Source organism: Vigna radiata, chromosome 2 (assembly GCF_000741045.1).
Source record: "Vigna radiata var. radiata cultivar VC1973A chromosome 2, Vradiata_ver6, whole genome shotgun sequence".
Classification (NCBI taxonomy): Eukaryota; Viridiplantae; Streptophyta; class Magnoliopsida; order Fabales; family Fabaceae; genus Vigna; species Vigna radiata.
In genome coordinates, this window is record NC_028352.1 from 16,492,817 (window position 1) to 16,513,972 (window position 21,156).

Below are 21,156 nucleotides of genomic sequence, written 5' to 3' on the forward strand. Positions count from 1 at the left end.
ATTTATGCTTAGGACTAAACTCAATTGTAATAAAGATCTTTCTCTTTACGAGATAGCATCTCCTCATGGGTTAATTTCTTGTAGTTTGTATGAGTCAGTATAGGTAGATGGAGGTTGTGAGCAAGGTTGTGCTGATTGAGTTGTAGCTTGAGGTGAGAAGTGGTACAGAGATGTTGGGAAACCGCAAAAACGACACTAATCGACAATTTTGTCTTCATGTAGCTTTGTTAAAATTGTGGCCTGAGAAAATGAAATGTGTTGCAAAGCTTGCACCTTTCGACGAATGTTAGATGTTAGGCTAGAAATAAAGTAGCTTAAAAAGAAAGCTTGCACATCTCGATGAATGTTAAGTGCCAAGCAAAAATAAAGTAGCTTAAACACTCAAACTCAGTCAAATAGTCACTAATAGTACTTCACTGCGTTGTTTGAAAAAGGCACCTCGAAGGTCAACATAGTACGTTGGGACAAAGTGTGGTTCCAACACTTATAACATATCTGGCTATGACGTAACCATATTGTTGTGGTGCATCCACTAGTACTAATAAAGTGTGAGATCGTCCATGTAAAAGAAGACAATCTAGATGTAGTTAGCACCAAGAGTATCATGGTACTCGAAGAACTAAGATTTTGATAATCCAACATAAAACATTAATATCATCAAAATGTTGAACATCAAGTTTCAATTGATAGGTATGTGGGTGAAAAGGAAAAACGGACGTACGTCCTGAGAAAACATAGGAAGACGATTTTAAGGTTGGCATTTGGGAAAGGAGATGGTCAATTTAGGTTCTGAGAACGTCATGATTGGCCATAATAACAAACTGGTTTGTGATAAGTTTAAGAATAGCTTCATCTATTTTATCAGAAGAGGTCTTAGAGTGAGTGATCGTTTCAAATATTGGAAAGACTAAATGAAAACACCAAGTTGATAAGAGAAATAACTACATTGATTTGAGGTCAAGACAACCTCCTAGAAATTTGAGAGATAAGGAAGGAGAAATAATTTTTCCAAGATCCCCTTTTTCATTCATTCTGCCAAAATAAGGAAGTACTTATTGCCAATCATTAACTAACCGCATTTAAAGAAAATAAAAACTACCAAAAAATATTCCCTTAATAGAACCCATGAGTAATTGACATTCCACCAAAATATCTTTATAATATGATTCTCTCAAATTCCTTTTTCTTCAAAGTTGATAGTCCATAAGATATTGTGATTTCTTACTCTCCCTTTTGGTCACTGTGGTGCTAATAGGCCTTGTATCAGTATTGGCTCTATTGTCAAGCTGCAAATCTGGACACCTCTTGCTAACACGAGCTAAAAGAAATAAATCAAATAAACTACTCACACGACGTTATAAAACCATCAAAATTTGAAAAATCACTGCATCTCCTTTTCTCATCCTAAGAGGGAATTTCATCGTACCTGTTTCATGTTTTAAGCAAAAGGTTTAAAACTGCATGCCATTCTCCACTAGTTCTTATACAATATATCTCTGCATTCGGCAATTATAATATGCTCAAATAACACTACTTTTTTGGCAGTACTGTATCTCTTTTTTACAGAATACGAAATCCATTATAGGAAGTTCCATTTTGATAATGATGCTACATTGGAAGGTGCACCAAAAAAATTGCACCCTGGTAAGGATATTTAAAAAATCGAATCACAAGGAAATTACAGTAGAGACAAAACCACTATATCAAGTTATCTATAAAAGCTGAAGCCTGGATAATCCTATAGAGCTCCCTCAAATTAGCAAGTACATGGCGCGGTCCCAAACTCTTTGCACCAATGAAATTCAAAAGCTGTTCTAAATCCTACAATCAGAAAAGGTCGAGGGAAGGGAGCTGTAAGTCAAGGTTAATTTGGAAGTATGTCAGTACTATACGTATCGAATCTCGTTCAGACAACCACACTTCAAGAGAAATTTAACAAGAGAAAAAAAAAAAAGGCAGTAATTAAACGCGAGACATTAAATATATTCAGCATATTTAAGATATAATACAGATGCAAACCTACCTGCCAACACGCAGGGTCCTGCAGTTAAAAATTAAATGTAAAATATCCTAAGGTACATTTTATGCTATTTTTCAGAGCATGTAAAGCATCTTTTTGTTTTTGGTTCAAGGAAGTTAGAGGAAAAACTCATTACTTCAGAAAGAAACTTTAGAACTAATGCGTCTTAAGTAAAAGCATAACTCAAACAAAACTCTTAATCTTTCATGTCGTGAAAAGAACACAGCATTTTGACTCTTCTAAAGTGAATACGAATAAAGTAATTTCAGTCACTGAAAAAAAATGGGCTGATGTTCTAACACATTCATGATTGGTAATGAAAGTGTACGTAATATTGATAGTAGGCATTCTTATCTATAACTGAGATTGCAACATTTCTCTCTGAAATAAGAAGCTCACTTTAGAAGAACAAAACATGTGTTAACATACAGTAGGCTTCACTTTCATAGTCCAAATAATTTCTTAATCAACCAGCATGTACAAGTTGAAGAAAAGTCCGAAAAAAGCAATGCAATCTTGGGTAGAAAGCTATTTCAGTGAAACAGATGGGAACTCCATTGCTAACCATGCTACAGACTAGAAATAGAATCATCAACGAATAAGAAAAGTCAAAGAGCAAAACAAATAAATCAGACAAATGATAAAGGGGCAGAAAATCTCTGAAAAATGCACTTAACTGGACTCAGATTAAGAATTACTGCGAGCAAATAGAAATATTTACCTTATTTAGTAAGAATACAGCGTAAGCTGCTCTTGTTGTGTCTTGACCTTCTAAAAAAAGGGGAAATTCCACATGCTTGGCATTTGTGTTTGCATTTGGTGAAGCTTCAGATGTTAGCTCTGTTGAAGGTGCATTGTCAAGGATATATGAATGAGAAGCACACAACCGTAAAGGATATCGCAAAGGAACTTGCAAGTAAGAGGCTATAAGTGAAACAGCCTGCGAGAAAGTCAGTCTAGTAAAGTACATTTCAATAACAGAAATTACTCAAAGAGAGGAGACATTTCAATAACTACTAGGTCAACAATCATTATTTTCTTGAACTAGCATATGAAATGCTATGCTTAAGATTGAAAGTGTAAAAAATAGTTCTAGAGGGCTTAATTGATCCCTCTCACTTTCATCTATTTATAATAAAGTTCTTATACAAAGGACATGGAAGATTAAGGGTATGCCCTAGACACCTAGGTGCAGACCTAGGTACTACTATAAATACTACACATCGACTAGAGATAAGGCCAATTCAATGTATATAAGTGAGTGCAAACCTCACTCTACAAGCCAGTTTTATGGGGTTGAGTTAGACTTAAAGTCCACTTCTAACATGGTATCAGAACCATGATTAAAACCTATTCTAGCGATATCTGTTGTTGTTGGACATGTTGTTCCACCCGCTATCGGGCCACTATCGGACCACCCATTAAAGGTCTAATCCCACGTTTGAGATGTATATACCTCGGTGTGAGAGGGGGTGTATATAAGTGAGTGCAAACGTCATCCTACAAGCTGGTTTTGTTGGGTTGAGTAAGGTTTAAAGTCTACTTCTAATACAAACTACCCTTAAGTAGGCTTAATGATGATACATAGATGCAATTATTCTAACAGCTATAACTGGAAACACATTATGTGATAGGACCCTAAGGGTATATGAAAGGAGGAAGAGAATTATAAACAAGACATGGTTGGTAGGAGGGAAAGTTAGTTAGGTTGTTGGGCTAGGTATGCTGGTGTCAAGGTGTTAGCTATAAAAAGGGGGGAGAGTGTCTCAAGGGGGACACGTTTATGGTTGTGGTGTTTGACAGGAATAGTACATCCTGTGTGAAGGAAGAATTGCTTCCTAGGTGACCATTGGACATCGTCTTTTGTCCCCAGAAATCAATACAGTTTGCTGTTTTTGTGAGTTGTGTGAGTGTTGTGTGCTAACTAAAGGTATCTTGGGTTTCTTGCTGCCAAGAAACATATCAAAGTGGTCTGACCTGTCGAATCTCTAAAGGGGGTAAGTCATGGAAGGAAGAATGAGAACACTAGAAAGAATGGTCAATGAACAAGGAAGGTCCTTGGACAATTTATGGGAGGAGACCTGCGAAAGATATCAGGAACTCATGGATATGATCAAGGTTCTCATGAAAAAAAAAAAGAACATGGATGGGAGTTCGGAGGGCAGTCAAGGGTCAATTAATGGGGAAAGAATAGGAAGAAAGGATGAGTTAGTTGGAGGAGATGGAAGAAGAAAAAGGGAAATTATAGAAATGATGGATGAAGAGAAAAGAATTACCTACATTTGAAGGGGCTGATCGAGTGGATTGGATATCTAGAGCAGAGAAGTTTTTTTTAAATTCAAAATGTTTTAGCAAAAAAAAAAAGATAAGGTTGGCCTTCATTAGTATGGATGCAGGAGCCAGCCATTGGTTAACAAAGGCTCTGATAAGGAGGTTTGGAGGGAGAGAGAGGTGCACTGTGTTTGAAAAACTGGCAGCAATAAGGCAACATGGATCTGTGGAGGATTATATTCAAGAGTTTGAGAGGCTAGTGGCGCAAGCCACTGAGTTGACAGAGGAGCAGCTATTGGGATACTTCTATGCGGGTTTGCAAGGGAATATTAGGAGCCAAATCAGGCCCCACAACCCCAGAGAATTGCTAAGGGCTATGGATATAGCCAGGGAAGTAGAGGAGCTTACAGCAGATCCCAGACAAAACAGGGGCAGATCAATAGGGGAACTCAATTTTCTAGAAGATATCAAGGAGGGGTTGGGGCTATGTCCAGAACAAAGACGTACAAAGGGGGAAAAAGTGGACAGGACACTACGGGTAACATAAGCATCGCAAGGAAAGAAGGTGTTAATACCACGGTGAGTTCCAAGATAGGAAGCAATTCAGCAGGAGATAATAGAAGCAGGAGATAACAGAAGCAGGGGAATAAGGAATGTGCCATACCCATAATATATCTGGAGAAGGGAAGAGGGAAGATATTTTCACTATGGTGGTCCTTACAGCCCATGCCACAAGTGTCCAAAAAAGAATATTATGATCTTGATCATGGTTGAAGATGAGGAGGAAGATGATGGGAAAGAGGAGAAAGAGATGGAACTTTCTGTTTTCTTAGCAGGGGACTTGACACAGTCCAATACAATGAAGTTGCAAGGGTGGGTGAAAGGAAGACACGTGTTAGTGTTGATCGATAGTGGTGTCAGCCACAATTTAATTTGAACTAATCTGGTGGCTGAGCTAGGCTTGGTGGTGGAAGAAACACATTCCTATAAAGTCTGTTTGGGAGATGGCTTTAAGAAGATCACAAGTAGGATGTTGTCACGACATTCCAATGATGCTGGAAGGTTTGGAGGTGAAAGAGAAGTTCTATTTGTTTGAACTAGGCGGTGTGGATTTCATTTTAGGGGATGTTAGGGGTGACCCAACATTAACCAAGAAAGTTGTGACCCTTGAAGCACTGCTGAAAAAACAGAAATTAAGGTTGTATCATTAGTATGGAGTTTGGGAAGAACTGAGTTGGAAGACAGGGAGGAAAAGATGGAGCGTTTGACCTCTAGGCACTCGGCAGAACTTGAGGAAATTTTGGGAGAATATGGGGAAATCTTTAAAGAACCTACAAAATTACCACCCAAGAGAGACCTGTGTCAGAAACCGTGATTGGCGTGATAAAGATTGGCATAGTGTATTTTAGGAAGGATCATATCTGATGTGCAGTATTTTTGTAACAGTTTTATGCTGCCTTTATTAGGTTTATTTATAGTTGATTGATCCCGTAATCATAGGGATTTATTCCTTAGAATTAGCAGTCCATATTTCCTAAAATATGCTGCAGACTTATGTATTTATATAGGGGTTAATAATCTCTTGAAATAATAAGAAAAGATTTCTATTCTTTCTGAATTTGAGATGGTATCAGAGCTCCCGATCCTTGGGAGTCTCTGACTGTGCCGCTAAACCTAAATCACAGCCTTCATTGTTGCGCAACCTTTAATCTAAATTGTAGCCTTCATTGTTGTGTAACCTTTAGGCCTTCTTACAAGCCTTCATTGCAGCGTTTGTCTTCGCCATGATCACACCTTGGGATGGCAGAAGTTGTGACTCTGGAGATGGGGGACAGACCCCAGACAGCTGGGGAATTGCAGAGTGTTCATTTTGCTTATCGGTTAAATGGGAAGAACTACCTCAAATGGTCTCAAATTATTAGACCATCTTGAAAGGAAAAGGGAAGATCAGTCACTTAACAGGTAATGCTCCTGTTGAGACTGATCCCAAATTCAAATCATGGGATGAAGAAGACTCTATGATCATGGCGTGGCTGTGGAATTTAATGGTTCCAGAAATCAGTGATACCTACATGTTTCTGAAATCAGCAAAGGAAATTTGGGAGGCACTCAAGCAAACTTACTCTAAGGCCAAGGATGCTGCGCAAATTTATGATGTAAAAGTAAAAATACTAGCTGCCAAACAGGGAAACAAATCCATTACAGAATATGTCAATCAACTCAAGTCTCTATGGATGGAATTGGATCACTACCGAGTTATAAAAGCAAAGTGTTCAGAAGACTCAGCAATTCTAAAAGATTATATTGAACAAGATAGGGTCTATGATTTTTTGGTAGGCCTAAATCCTGAGTATGACCAGGTCCGAATCTAAATCCTGGGAAAAGAGAAAATCCCAGGGCTTAATGAAGTGGTAGCCATTATCCGGAGTGAAGAAAGCAGAAGAGGGCTGATGCTGGAGACCTCAACCACCGAAAGCTCTGCAATGATAGCTGAAGGAGGAACAATCATGGTTGCCAACCAGAGAAAAAACTGGGTTCCTAGTATGGAGAAAAAACATGAGGAGATTTGGTGTACCCATTGTAACAAGCCACGCCACACAAGGGAAAAATGCTAGAAATTACATGGAAAGCCCCCAAGCCGAGAATGGGGGCTGAGAGACGGAAAGACCTCAAGTAGAGAATAGGGCTCGAGAGGAGAAGATGGGAAAACTCCATGCCGAGAATGGGGGCCGAAAAACCCAAGCCGAGAATGGGGACCGAGAGGAGGCCCACAAAAAAAAGGAGGGCAAGGGCAAGTATACATTGCTAATGGACAAGGTGAAGAAGTTGTCCAGTTGAATCATGAAGAGATAGAAAGGGTAAGATCCATCCTTAGTAAATTGGAGAAGCCCACAAGTACGTGCTCCTTGACATATTCTGGAAAGTTTCCACTTTTGTTTGGGCTCAATGTTTCAGATACACCATTTACACCCTACTGGGTATTAGACTCTGGAGCCACTGACCATATGACCCCCCTACCCAAATACTTCTCCACATATTCCCCATGTCCTAGCAACAAGAAAATTTCCATAGTAGATGGAACCCTCATGACTGCAGCCAGACAAGGAGACGTCCAAATAAGTCCATCCATGACCTTAAAAAATGTCCTTCATGCCCCTAAACTATCTACCAACCTGATTTCTATACAAAAACTCACCAAAGATCTTTCATGTAATGTTTTTTATAGCAACACTTGTATATTGCAGGACAAGAACCAGGGGAGGACGATTGGACATGCTAGAGAATGGAATGGCCTTTATTACATGGAGGACCCTAATCTGCCCAACAAAAGTCTCATCTCTAAATCCACCATGACCAACAAAGAGAAAGCTCAACTTTATCATTGCCGGCTAGGATATCCGTCATTTCAAGTTATAAAATTGCTTTTCCCTTCCTTGTTTAAAAATTTAAATGTGGAGAGTCTCCATTGTGAGGTGTGTGAGTTTGCGAAACACAAACGTGTACCTTTTCCCATTAGTAACAAGATGAGTCCTTTCCCGTTTTCCCTAGTTCACACTGATGTATGGGGTCCTACATATGTTCCTAATATTTCAGGTGCAAAATGGTTTTTAACATTCATTGATGATTGTACCCAGGTGACTTGGGTTTTCTTATTGAAACAAAAATCTGAAGTTAGCTCTGTGTCCAGTTTGTCTCAATGATTAAAAATCAATTTGGGGTCAGTATCAAAAGAATTAGGTCCGACAATGCCAAGGACTACTTTAATCATGTACTAAACTCTTTTTGCCAAAAGGAAGGGATAATCCATGAGTCCTCATGTGTAAACATACCTCAACATAATAGGATTGCAGAAAGGAAAAATGGTCACCTTTTAGATGAAACTAGAGCTCTACTTTTTCAAAATCATGTTCCTAAGAGATTTTGGGGGGAAGCCCTTCTTACTGCCACCTATCTAATCAATATGTTACCACTAAAATTCTAAACTCAAGAAGTCCCATGGAAGTTTTATCATCTTTCTATCCTCACCTTGACCCTACAAATAAACTCCAACCTAGAATATTTGGGTGTGTATCCTTTGTACATGTTCATAGTAATGAAAAGGAAAAACTGGATCCTAGGGCTGTCAAATGTGTTTTCTTAGGGTACTCTACCACAAAAGGGATACAAATGTTTTCAACCCCTTTCCAAGAAATTCTACGTGTCAAGAGATGTCACCTTCAACGAACAAGAGAGCTACTTCAAACAACCTCATCTTTAAGGGGAGAATGTAAGAGAGGAAGATGAGACTCTCATGTTCCCAAACATGACGTTTGGACCTAAAATTGGGCCTGAAATTGGTATTGGTGGGACAAATGGCATTATTGTTCTTGAAATTGAGGGAGGAATTGAACCTGCACCTGAACCAGTGAGACCTGCACCTGATGGCGGCAGAAAACTTGGGAAAAACCTAGTATATTCAAGGAGAGAAAAGGCCATTCTAGAACNTGGCAATGTCCAAGAATCCAACCCACCATCACTACATGAGGTAACACCTTCAAATCCTATAAATTCCAATGATTCTAATGAACTTGTTTCTGAAAATTTAGAAGTGCAGGTGGACCAAACTCTTGACCTACCCATTGCCCTTAGAAAGGGAACTAGAACATGCACCCAACATCCTCTTTACCCACTATCAAATTTCTTATCCTTTGAAAAATTCTCACCTACCCATAAAACTTTTCTCACTAACCTCAACTCAACACACACCTTCCTTTGTATCTAAAGCATTGTCTGACAGGAAATGGAAACATGCCATGGATGTGGAAATGAAGGCCTTGAACAAAAATGGGACCTGGGAACTTGTCACCCTACCTCCTGGAAAAAAAATAGTAGGGTGTAAGTGGGTATATGCAATAAAGTATAGGGCTGATGGGACCATCAAACGTTACAAGGCAAGGTTGGTGACTAAAAGCTTCACTCAAACCTATGGAGTTCATTACTTGGAGACATTTGCCCCGGTTGCTAAGATGAACACGGTCAGAGTAATATTGTCACTAGCAGCAAATAATGATTGGGATCTACGGCAGTTTGATGTGAAGAATGCTTTTCGACATGGAGACCTTGAAGAAGAAATATAGATGGAGTTGCCCCCTGGTTACAATGGACAGGCTCCTACTGGAACTATTTGCAAGTTAAGAAAGGCTCTATATGGGCTGAAACAATCCCCAAGAGCATGGTTTGGAAGATTTACCAAAGTTATGACAAGTCTGGGTTACAAACAAAGCCAAAGGGATCACACTTTATTCATCAAACATTCAATTTCAGGGGGAGTAACAATTCTATTAGTATATGTAGATGACATTATAGTAAGTGGAGACAACAAAAAGGAACAACAAGTGTTAAGCGAATGCCTTGCCACCGAATTTGAGATCAAGACACTAGGGATGCTTAAATATTTCTTAGGAATTGAAGTCGCTCATTCCAAGAAAGGAATCTTCATATCTCAACAAAAGTATATTACTGACTTGCTTAAAGAAACAGGAAAGACAGGCTGCAGACCAGCAAGCACGCCAGTTGATCCAAATATAAAATTGGGAAGTATGGAGGAGGATGTTGTTGTGGACAAGGAAATGTATCAAAGACTAGTGGGCAGGCTTATTTACTTATCTCACACAAGACCAGACATTACGTTTGCTATGAGTCTCATCAGTCAGTTTATGCACCAACCAAAGGAAGCACATTTACAAGCTGCCCTTAGAATTGTCCAATACTTGAAAGGGACCCCGAAAGAGGAATTTTGTTTAAACGGAACAAGAGTGTAAGTCTTGAGGCATACACGGATGCGGACTATGCGGGGTCAGTGGTAGATAGGAGATCAACCACGGGATACTACACCTTCCTCAGTGGAAACTTAGTTACTTGGAAAAGTAAAAAACAAAGTGTAGTGGCTAGATCAAGTGCTGAAGCAGAATTTCGAGCAATGGCCCACGGAATATGTGAACTTCTATGGCTGAAGATTATATTAGAAGACTTGAGGATAAAGTGGGATGAACCAATGAGGTTATATTGTGACAATAAATCTGCAATTAGCATAGCCCACAACCCGGTACAGTATGATAGAACTAATCATATTGAGGTTGATAGACACTTTATCAAGGAAAAACTAGACAGTGGCATGATTTGCACACCATATATATCCACCCATAACCAACTTGCAGACATACTCACCAAGTGGCTGAACTGCATTAACTTTGAAGGAATCATATCCAAGTTGGGAATGGAAAACACCTATTCACCAGCTTGAGGGAGAGTGTCAGTTGGTGTGATAAAGATTGGCATGGTGTATTTTAAGAAGGTTTATATCTGATATGTTGTATTTTTGTAACAATTTTGTGCTGCCTTTATTAGGTTCATTTATAATTGATTGATCCCGTAATCATAGGGATTTATTCCTTAGAATTAGCAGTCCATATTTCCTAAAATATGCTGCAGACTTATGTATTTATATAGGGGTTAATAACCTCTTGAAATAATAAGAAAAGTTTTCTATTCTTTCTAAATTTGAGAACCTGGATCGTAAATTCTCCATAAAAGTCGGAGTGGACCTAGTTAATGTAAGACCTTATAGGTATCCTCATCTCTTAAAGTCAGAAATAATGAAATAGGTGGCTGAAATGTTGGGAACAAGGATAATTAGGCCTGGGAACAGCCCCTATTCCAGCCATGTTATTTTGGTAAAAGAAAGGGATGGTAGTTGGAGGTTTTGCCTCGACTATAGAGCCTTAAACAAGGCAACCATTTCAAACAAGTTTCCAATACCCTTGATAGAGGAATTGCTGGATGAACTACAAGGAGCAAGTTTCTTTTCCAAAGTGGATCTAAGGGTAGATTACCATCAAATAAGGATGAAGGAAGAGAACATCCACCAGATGACTTTTAGAATGCACCAGGGGCATTATTAATTCTTGGTCATGCCTTTTGGCCTGTCCAATGCCCCAGCCACTTTTTAGTGCGTGATGAATACGGTCTTGAAGCAGCATTTAAGGAAGTGTGTGTTGGTCTTTTTTTGATGACATATTAATATATAGTAAGTCTTAGGAAGAGCATAAGGAGCACCTGACACAGGTTTTGAACACCTTATGGAAGAAGCAATTCTTTGCAAATAAGAAGAAGAAATGTGAGTTTGGCAGGAGTTCTAGTTTATGTTGGAAGAAGTTGAGGGAGACCAGGCCCTACAAAAAATAAGAAAGGACTTGGAAGCTGACCAAGATTCTCATCCAGCCTTCACTTTGGAACATGATCAGCTGCATTAGAAGGGAAGGTTGTTTCTATCTGCAAAATCGGAGTGGATTCCTAATCTAATAGCAGAAATTCATGTGACAACCACGGGTGGGCATTCTCGGGTCTACAGAACCTATAGGAAGGTGGTACAATCATTATATTGGGTAGGGATGAAGAAGGCTATAATGGATTTTGTGGCTGCTTGCATGCTCTGTCATCAACACAAGTACTTGGCTTCTTCACCTCAAGGGTTAATACAGCCATTACCCATTCCGCAAGCTATATGGGAGGATATCAATATGGATTTCATTGTTAGTTTACTAAAATCCAATGGGTACGACACAGTGTTGGTCATGGTAGATAGGCTGAGAAAATATGGCCACTTTATACCCCATCAAGCACCCTTATTCAGCCAAGACTATAGTAGAGGCTTTCGTGAGTTATTTATACCCCATCAAGCACCCTCCTCGATAGTTAGTGACAGGGATCCAACCTTCCTTATTCTGTTTTGGAAGGAGTTATTTAGATTACAGGGCACAAAGTTGTTGATGAGTACTGACTACCACCTTGAAACAAATGGCCAGAAAAAAGTTTTAAACAGGACTTTGAAGACCTATTTAAGGTGTTTTAATTCAGAAAGCCAAAAACTGGAGATATGTGCGTGCATGGGAAGAATACTAGTATAACACCAGCTACCAAAGTGTGGCCAAGTGCACTCCCTTTGAAGTAGTGTGTGCGAGAGCTCCTCCGTCCCTAGCCTGCTTTGTGCCAGGTGAAACGATAGTGGAAGCAGTGGCATAAGAGCTGCAACACAAGAATGAGGCCCTTAAGCAGTTGCATATCATCAAGAAAGGGTGCAAGACCAAATGGCCATATTTGCCAACGGAAAACGTGGCCCATCAGTGATTAAGGAGGGGGCCTGGGTTTATTTGAAGATTAGGCCCCATAGGCAAGCCTTCATGCCTACCAGATTACATTCCAAGCTGTTAGCAAGGTACTATAGCTCTTTCCAAGTAGGACCAGTGGCGTTCAATTTACCGCTGCCAAAGACAGCCCATATACACCCTACTTTCCATGTATCTCAACTCAAACTGGAAGTGGAGACCCAACAAGTTGAGAGGGAGCTACCAGAAGATTTACAAGGGGGACCGGGAGCCATTCAATTGCATGGAGAGCCAGTGCCACAGGTGCTCATTGAGTGGTATAAAGGGGGACTGGGAGCTGTTAAATGGGAGGATGAGGCGATGATGAGGGACCAATTCCCGGATTTCCACCTTGAGGACAGGGTTGTTCAAAGGCCGGCAGGTAATGATAGGACTCTAAGGGATATGAAAGGAGGAAGAGAATTATAAACAAAACATGATGGTCAGGAGGAGGGAAAGTTAGTTAGTTTGTTGGGGTAACTATGTTGGGGTTAAGGTGTTAGCTATAAAAGGGGGAGAGAGTGTCTCAAGGGGGACACGTTTATATTTGTAGTGTTTGACAAGAATAGTACATCCTGTGTGAAGGAAGAATTGCTTCCTTGGTGGCCATCGGACATTGTATTTTGATCCCAGAAATCAGTTTTTGTGACATGTGTGTTTGTTGTGTGCTAACCAAGGGTATCTTGGGTTCTTGCTGCCAAGAAACCTATCTTATGCAATGGAAAAACAAAATATATATGACAATTTAGAAACTGTACATGACAAATTTTGTAAATGCAGACCATGTCATGACAAAGCATACGATAGAATAGCACATTCAGTTGAAACAAAAAAGGGCAAGTAGGTTCTAATACTTACATGTGCAACATATCCTAGGGCAGTAGCAGACACCTGAATTTCCTTTTTATCAGTGAAAAAGCTCATTTTCCTAAAAGATGGCACATTCAAATGCAGGCCACGAATCGTTAAGGATCCTTCATTAACTGGTTTAAGTCCAGCAGAAGTTCCTGAGTAATGAAATAAATGAAAATATTAACAATAAAATCAGAAAAGGTATCACTTACAATTGCAGTTAATATTAGCAAAACAGTTGTGATAATTTAACTTAAGATAATGATAATCTCGAGTTAATATCCAATGAATAGCTAGGTATTCTAGTGCATCCATGTCACATTATAAAATATAGCATGAAAGTCCCTAACAGTATGAAGAAAAGTAATATGAAAAACCAAAAATAATTAACTGGATGGATGCTCAAAAGGTTTGTATTCCCCCTTACAGATTGAATGTGAAACTTCAAAGAAAAATAAAAACACGACAGCTAAACAGACCTATAATTCAACCTTGCACATTAGACTTCCATATAGAACAACAATGAAGTGGTTCACAAGTTATATCACATATATCATGATAAAAGAATACTAACTGGTTCAACGAAAACAGGATGAAACTTTTTTTGTAAGGGAAGAAAAAATCAGAAGATAGAAAATGAAGAGAAAAATGTTTTCTTTCCTATTGTTTGATTCAAGAGAAAAAGCAAAAAATAACATATTTTCCTTCCTCTTGTTCCATTGTTTAGAGAGAAAATTAGAAAGAAAGAAAATGTATTGGTAAAAGATGCATATATCCTTTCCAACAGCAAATTTATTTCTCCAAAAAACTATTTATCCGATATAATTCTTTTTTGTAGCTCTTTTGCTTTTGGAGTTAGGATCTTCCTCCTATGCTCCTTAGCATCCTATCTTCCCCTTCTATTGCATTATCTTGTACCTAGCCAGTTCATCTTGCTTTCTCAAATTTCCCTTAATAATTCCTTCATTTGTGGTGTTTCTAGTGAGATTTTGAAGTGAAGTCCTCCTTAACAATTCCGTTAACTCCCCTCATATGTTTCTCATATTTATATTGATAGGATTGTGATACAATGTGTATAGGGAAGCTCAAAGATCAATCATAGATACTTAGGTACAGAGCTAGGTAAGACTAATAGGTATTGTGTTAGGGTATAAGGAGGGAGGTAATTGTGAGGGTTGGAAAACATATGAGAAGGAGAAGGTATAGAAGAGAGAGAAGGAGACCAAACGGTGGAGTACAAGGAGCAAGTTGACCAAACGGTTTACAAAGAGAAACAAGCATGCCGAACAGTGGAAGGCTGGGGAGCGAGCTGACCGAACAGTTGACAAAGGGGAGCGAGTTTACCGAACTGTAGGCAAGTGGGGACGACCAGGCTGAACGGTTGAAAGCAACGAGGAAGCATCCTAACTGCCACAACAGTTAGGATGGGCAGGAAGATAATTAGAGTAATAAGGAAGATATTTTGAGAGGATATTTTGGAGAAATCAAAGCCATATCTTAGAATATTATTCAGTACAAGATAACTATAGTAAATAAATATACAGTCCAAAGAAATATACAATATATAATATTTATAATTAATGATAGATACTAGGGAATTTTACAGATTTAGTAAGAGATGGGCGGGAAATACTTTAGTATAAATAAGGCTAGAGTCTAGGGTTAAAGGTATGCTTTTGATTTGTGAATTTTGTAAGAAAGGTTATGCTCTCAGGTAACTGACAGAGATCCTGCTATCAGTTATTAGAAATAATTGACGGAGGTTATGCTCTCAATTATTGTTTACTTTTGTTTATTCAGATATTACCATCAATAAAAGATATTCATTCTTTCAATTCCATTCTTTCATTATTCTTTTGCTTGTTTTGAGTGTGTGAGAGGTTGATTTCGTTACCTCTCATACTCGGTCACGTAACATATTGGGTTTTCCCAATACAACTACTTCCTAACTATATTTAATGCTTACTCTAACAATATTCCTATTGGTTGGCATTTGCTGCATATTTCCTTGTCAATTGCTTCATTTTGATCAGAAACAAACTAATATACTAGACATTCCACATTTACTAGAGATATAACCAAATTATAGTATATAAATAGATGTGAACATCATATTCGAACTTGATTTTGTAAGGTTGAATTAGACAAACTTCACTTTCTTAGATGATATTAGAGTCTATTCTAACGAAATTTGTTAGCACTATCATTGCACTCACTAACAGATCACACGTATAAACATTTATTCACATGCTTGAGATGTCTAGTTGTTGACGTGAAGGATTGTTTTAAAATCTTACATCAACCATAAATAGGACCAAATTAAAGTACATAAATGGGTGCAAATCTTGTCATGCAAACCAACTTTATAGGGTTGAGTTAAACCCAAATCCACTAGCTAAAGACAAACACATCAGGCAAGCAAATTACAGAATCAGAGACATCCTTTCACATAATAACAGAACTTATGGAAGAACTTTATCCAACCAATAAGAAAATAAGGATTAGCGATTGAACCATCCAACACCTTGTGTTTCAATAGTTATTTAAATTGCAAGTTTCTTACTTTTTATGAACTTAGGCAGTTTCTTCACTCCATAAGCAGTATGCACATAGAAAAAAAATAATAATAATAAAAAAAAAGACTGTTGAGAACCCTTACCTGCTAGGTTACTCGAAGGATATGCCTCAAGCTCTTGCTTTTGTGCTGGTCCAACCAAGATCTTCACAGGATAGAGCATTGAAATTTGAGATGTCATATGTTGTTGCCTCCTCCGCAGCACCTTTTGCATTTTTCTCATATGAACATAACCATTTTCTTCAGACAGTAATCTGCTTGATTCCTAGAATAAAAGCATCATTAGTATTCGATAATAACACCAATAAGATGCGAACACTAATAAATTCCTTTCCCTTAGAACAAGAAATAATGTTGTTTTCTAGTTCAAATAAAAAAATTCATCAACGTCATTTGTGACGAGTAATAGAAAAGAATGCTTTTATAGCACATTTGAAAGAAAACAAGGAATTAATAATTTTGAAGAACAGGTATAAAAGAAACTAAGAAAGGTATAATCTATTCCACTGAATATAAACTTAGTCAAAGGCAAACAAGAATAATCCAGCAAATTTAAATTTCTAACACATGCTTCAACACCAATAAATGAATCATCTTTACAATCAAATAATTCCCGTTGAACTTAAAGCCCAAAAATCTAATATTCATCAAAACAAGGGATGGAAATAAATTAAAAATTAAAAAAGATGTCTAAACATGCCACTTAGTAGAAAATTTAAAATCTAATACAAGAAAATTTAGGCTAAACTTGTTGAAAGTTCCATATTGACTACAAATAAGGTCAATTTATAATACATAATTTATAATATATAAGTGGGTACAGTTAGGTTTAAAGTCCACTTCTTAACATGGTATCAAAGCGGATTCTCTGATCCTTTTCTAGAGGGCTTGAAAGATCTGTCAAGATTACGGGTCTGCCCCTATACCAAGGTACTATTACTATATATATAGACACACTACAATGATGATAAATAGGGTAAACATTCCATAAGGTCGTCAAGAGACAACACTAGTAAATCTTACACATACTTCTATGCTCATATTTAGGCTATATTATATTAGATTTCATAATTTTTTAAAGGCTAGGGTGTTACTGAAACAAATCAGAAAATTATCAAAGCGTACCAAAATTGTATACATATCTGATACATAGAACTGATCAATTCAAAGTATTAATGTTTTATAGAATAGAAGGCCTTTATGTACTCTTCTATACATCTCACTCAAAATGTCAACCATTACGATACAAAATCAGAAAAGTTCAATCCATATGTACCTTCCTTTTACAGAGGGACTCGTCAACATTACTAATAAAAAAAGACCGAAAAATTCATGTAGACTACTGAACTTATTAGTTATAATTATTTCCAAAAGACTATTATATTGACTAGAGTAAGAAAGAAACAAACTCACTTGGAGGTTTCTCCTGCATACAGAAAGAGCACCCCCTGCAACCAGAAGCGATTGCACTGCACCACTAAGCTGCTCTTCCTGCTTGCTAGCATCCTCCTTAGCAAGCCTAGAACGTATAGACATATTTTCCATCATCACTTTCTTTGATTCTAATCTTTGGCGCATCTCCTCAAGTTCATTCAACCGACCTAATGATTCACCATTGGCCTGTTCACAAAATTATTGCTCATCAATAGGAAGACTCATTAATTAGGGACATTTAAAAAACTTATCATACCCTTATATATTGGAAACTTCGACATTTGTCAACTGTAACCAATAATTAGTGGGAAAAAGCATCCTAGATGTAAACAACAAGTAAATTACTTATTACTTATGAAACTAAAAAGATGGAACTGGTGCGCTAAAAATGAAATCTAAACAGCAAAGTCACCAATACCAGATAATAGTGGAGCAACCAACCCCAAAACATATGAGCACGTTATGTGTGTATTCTAAGAATATACCAATGATTAAAAGCCATAATTTTAAGCCAAACACAGAAGTTAATAGTAAGAGTATGGTAAAATAAAAGGGAAAAAAGTAAAAGTACAAACAGGTAACATATGTTACCTACAAAGGCACAGAAGTGAAAGAAAGTGAAAACAAAAGGCACACAAGCTCATATGAGTGGGAAACTTCACCTTTGAAAAAGTGAAAACAAAAGACACAAAAGCTCATATATAAAGATAGATTGGTGGAAAAAGGATATACCCAAACTTATGGGATTGACTATGAGGAGACGTTAGCCCAGTGGCAAAGATGAACATAGTTCGAGTTGTTTTCGTTTTGACTACTCATTTTAGATGGGACTTACACAAGTTGGATGTGAAGAATGCCTTTCTTCATGGAAATCTAGAAGAAGTGTACATGGTAAATTTACAAAAGCAATGATTTCCTTGGGATACAGACAAAGCCAAAGAGATCATAATCTATTCATAAAACACTCGTCTACTGGTAAACTCACTTTATTACTTGTCTATGTGGATGATATGATTATTGCAAGAGATGATGAAACAGAAAAATTGTTAAAAGAAAAATTGGCAGCCCAATTTGAAATGAAAGACATAGGAAAACTTAAATATTTTCTTAGAATAGAGATTGCTTATCGCAAGAACGGAATTTTTATCTCTCAAAGGAAATATATACTTGACCTCCTCAAAGAAACAGGAAAGTTGGGATGCAGAACCTCATCAGTTCCTATAGAACAGAATCACAAAATTGGAAGTGAAGAAAATGCTCCTATAGAGAAGGTCAATATTAGAGATTGGTAGGAAAATTGATTTATCTATCAAACACAAGCCCAGAAATTGCTTATGTAGTTAGTATGGTGGACCAATTTATGCATGATCTAAGAGAGAGACACCTGCAAGCAGATATTTCTACAAAAGGGCTCCCTTCGAGTAGATTTCAAGATCTTGTAGGCAAGTTGGGAATGATTGATATTTATTTATCAACTTAAGAGCGAGTGTTGTAATTAGAGGAAAATCGTCCTAATTAGAGAAAATATCCATAAAAACTTCCTAATTAGAGAAAATATTTGTAGGATCTTCTAGATTATTTTTAGTATGTTGTTTCCTTCTTTTTCTTTTTTAGAAGATTTAAATAGAGAAAAGGAGAATGTAATAGATATGAATGATAATAATAAAATTCATTCTGTTTTCAAGTATATATATATATATATATATATATATATATATATATATATATATATATATATATATATATATATATATGTATGTATGTATGTATGTATATATTTACAACCCTCTTTGACTTGAACAGAACAGGATGTGGGCAAAGTAGGGACTAGAGAATGATGCCCTGGAGTTCCACAAATACAGATAGTTGGTTGGCTGGTAACGCATTTGAGAGCTCTAGGCCAAGAAACCATCCTCCTTTGACTTGAATAGAGTAGAGAACACAAAATGGTGAGCCAGAGTTCCACAGATTATGAGTAGGCCTATACTTCAACAAAGTGCCATGGGTTGGATGGTAATGTAGCTGCGAGAGATGGTTTGTTTATGTCAAATAGAGAAGAGACTAAAGAAAGTAGTGAGATAATTAACCATTGAAAGGAGTGAGAGTGGTGAATAGTGGTTTGTTCTGATCAAATACAAGGGGAAGAGAAGCAAAATACCAAGATTGCCCCAATAAACAGCACCAAACAACATTGTTCTACAGGCCAAAAAACGAGTAATGGACTAATCATATTGAGCATGGTCAAGATATGCAATACAAAAAGTCATGCACAACAACAATTGTACACCTACTCAGACCTATTCATTAATGGAAAGTCCTCCCATTGATTAATGGACTTGAGATAAATAAAATAGACTATATTTGAGAGAGTTTGAACATATCTCTCAAATTTTCATATTTGTAATGATAGAATTTTGAAACTAGGGAAGAGTAAATATCAAAAGCCAGAACTAGACTCCGAGGTACAGATATAATACAGGTCATAGGTACAACATATAGCAGTTTTTTCAATATAACTACTTACTAACTATATTTATTACGCATTATAACCAAGGGAACTAATTATTGATAGAGAAATCAAACCAACAAAGGTTGATTTAGTTACTAAGGATTAAAGCACCGTGTCTGTAAGGCGTAGGTTCAACCTCACCCAAAGAATAAAGCAATGAGCTACCTAAATTCTAAATTTGTCTCTCCCTCATTTCGCCAATAATTATAAATTAAACCCATAATATATAAATTAAAGCCAAAATATGATTGCATTCCCCACTGGAGCTCAGATTCTTCAGGAGACAAAACACGCTTACCCTCCAGCCACAAAATTCCACCTCCGTTACCTTATCATTTTCACTTATTACAGTAAAGACCTCGGCAGCACAAGCACAACACAACTTCCAAATTTCAAGAAACTTAGGGTAACAACATGACAAACCATTAAAACCGATTGCAGAAATTAGCAATGACTAAACCGATAACAAAACCTAAACATAAAACCCTAAAGTCCTACCTGGATGAGAGACTCCAGCTTGCGGTGAAGGTCGCGCTTCTTCTCGTTCGATTCTCCCAGTGCTGAAGAGAGACTCGCCAACCTCGCGAGATCGTGCTGGAAGTCCTCCCACTGAATGACCTTCAAATGTTCGGGATCAGTTGTAGTGGTCCGCAATGACAGAATCTGGTTTGGCTCCATGAACTCATCATCGTCATCGAGTGCTTTTATCACCAAATGTAGTCCATCATTCCTCTTGGATTCTTCAGTTCCTGATTTTCTTGGAAGAGAAAAAGGAAAAGTTGGGTCTTGGTCTTCTTGGATAATGGATGTTGGTTAGAATTTTTTTATTTCTTTGGGATTAATCTTTTATATTTTATTTTCTGTAGGGTTAATTAAAGAATTAATATTATTTATTTGGTTAACTAAGAAAAAATATTCTTTTAACTTGTATAATTCTCTTTACTAAAGTGATGAAATGCACGAGAGAAATAAATAAACATAAAATTTGAAAAATTCCAAATAATAATACAATCAAATAAACATGTTATCTATCTTCATTATTATGTGATGAAAAACTAAAAAAATAATCTAGCATTTACAAAATGCTATTCAAAGTATTGTATTAAAAACACATCTATATAAATTCAATCATTCAATTATAAATCAAGAAAAAATTTCATTGATTTAATAACTCAATTTTTTATATTATAATATCTAGACTTGTTGCATATTGGATAGTGAACTCCTTCTTATGTAGAGAAAAAACCAAAAGTTAAAAAGTTTCCTTATATTTCACTTAACTAAATAGACAAGAAAGTAAGAGACAAAAAGT

General features: G+C 37.1%; 1 protein-coding gene across 3 annotated transcripts; it reads right to left on the minus strand.

The window, feature by feature from the left end:
• Positions 1–929: 929 nt before the first annotated feature.
• LOC106756468 (UV radiation resistance associated protein) lies at positions 930–20,653 on the minus strand. 3 transcript variants are annotated; one of them, XM_014638909.2, is made up of 6 exons: positions 20,343–20,653; positions 17,315–17,521; positions 15,986–16,166; positions 13,333–13,481; positions 2,742–2,960; positions 930–1,821 (listed from the first exon to the last, which is right to left on the minus strand). In XM_014638909.2, the coding sequence occupies exons 1-6, from the start codon at positions 20,520–20,522 to the stop codon at positions 1,699–1,701; spliced, it is 1,059 nt and encodes a 352-aa protein (XP_014494395.1). In that variant the 5' UTR covers positions 20,523–20,653; the 3' UTR covers positions 930–1,698. The 3 variants fall into 3 exon arrangements, with proteins under 3 accessions (XP_014494395.1, XP_014494397.1, XP_014494396.1); XM_014638911.2 differs by having other exon boundaries at positions 1,746–1,851; XM_014638910.2 differs by lacking the exon at positions 930–1,821 and adding an exon at positions 2,420–2,596.
• Between the last annotated feature and the right edge of the window lie 503 nt (positions 20,654–21,156).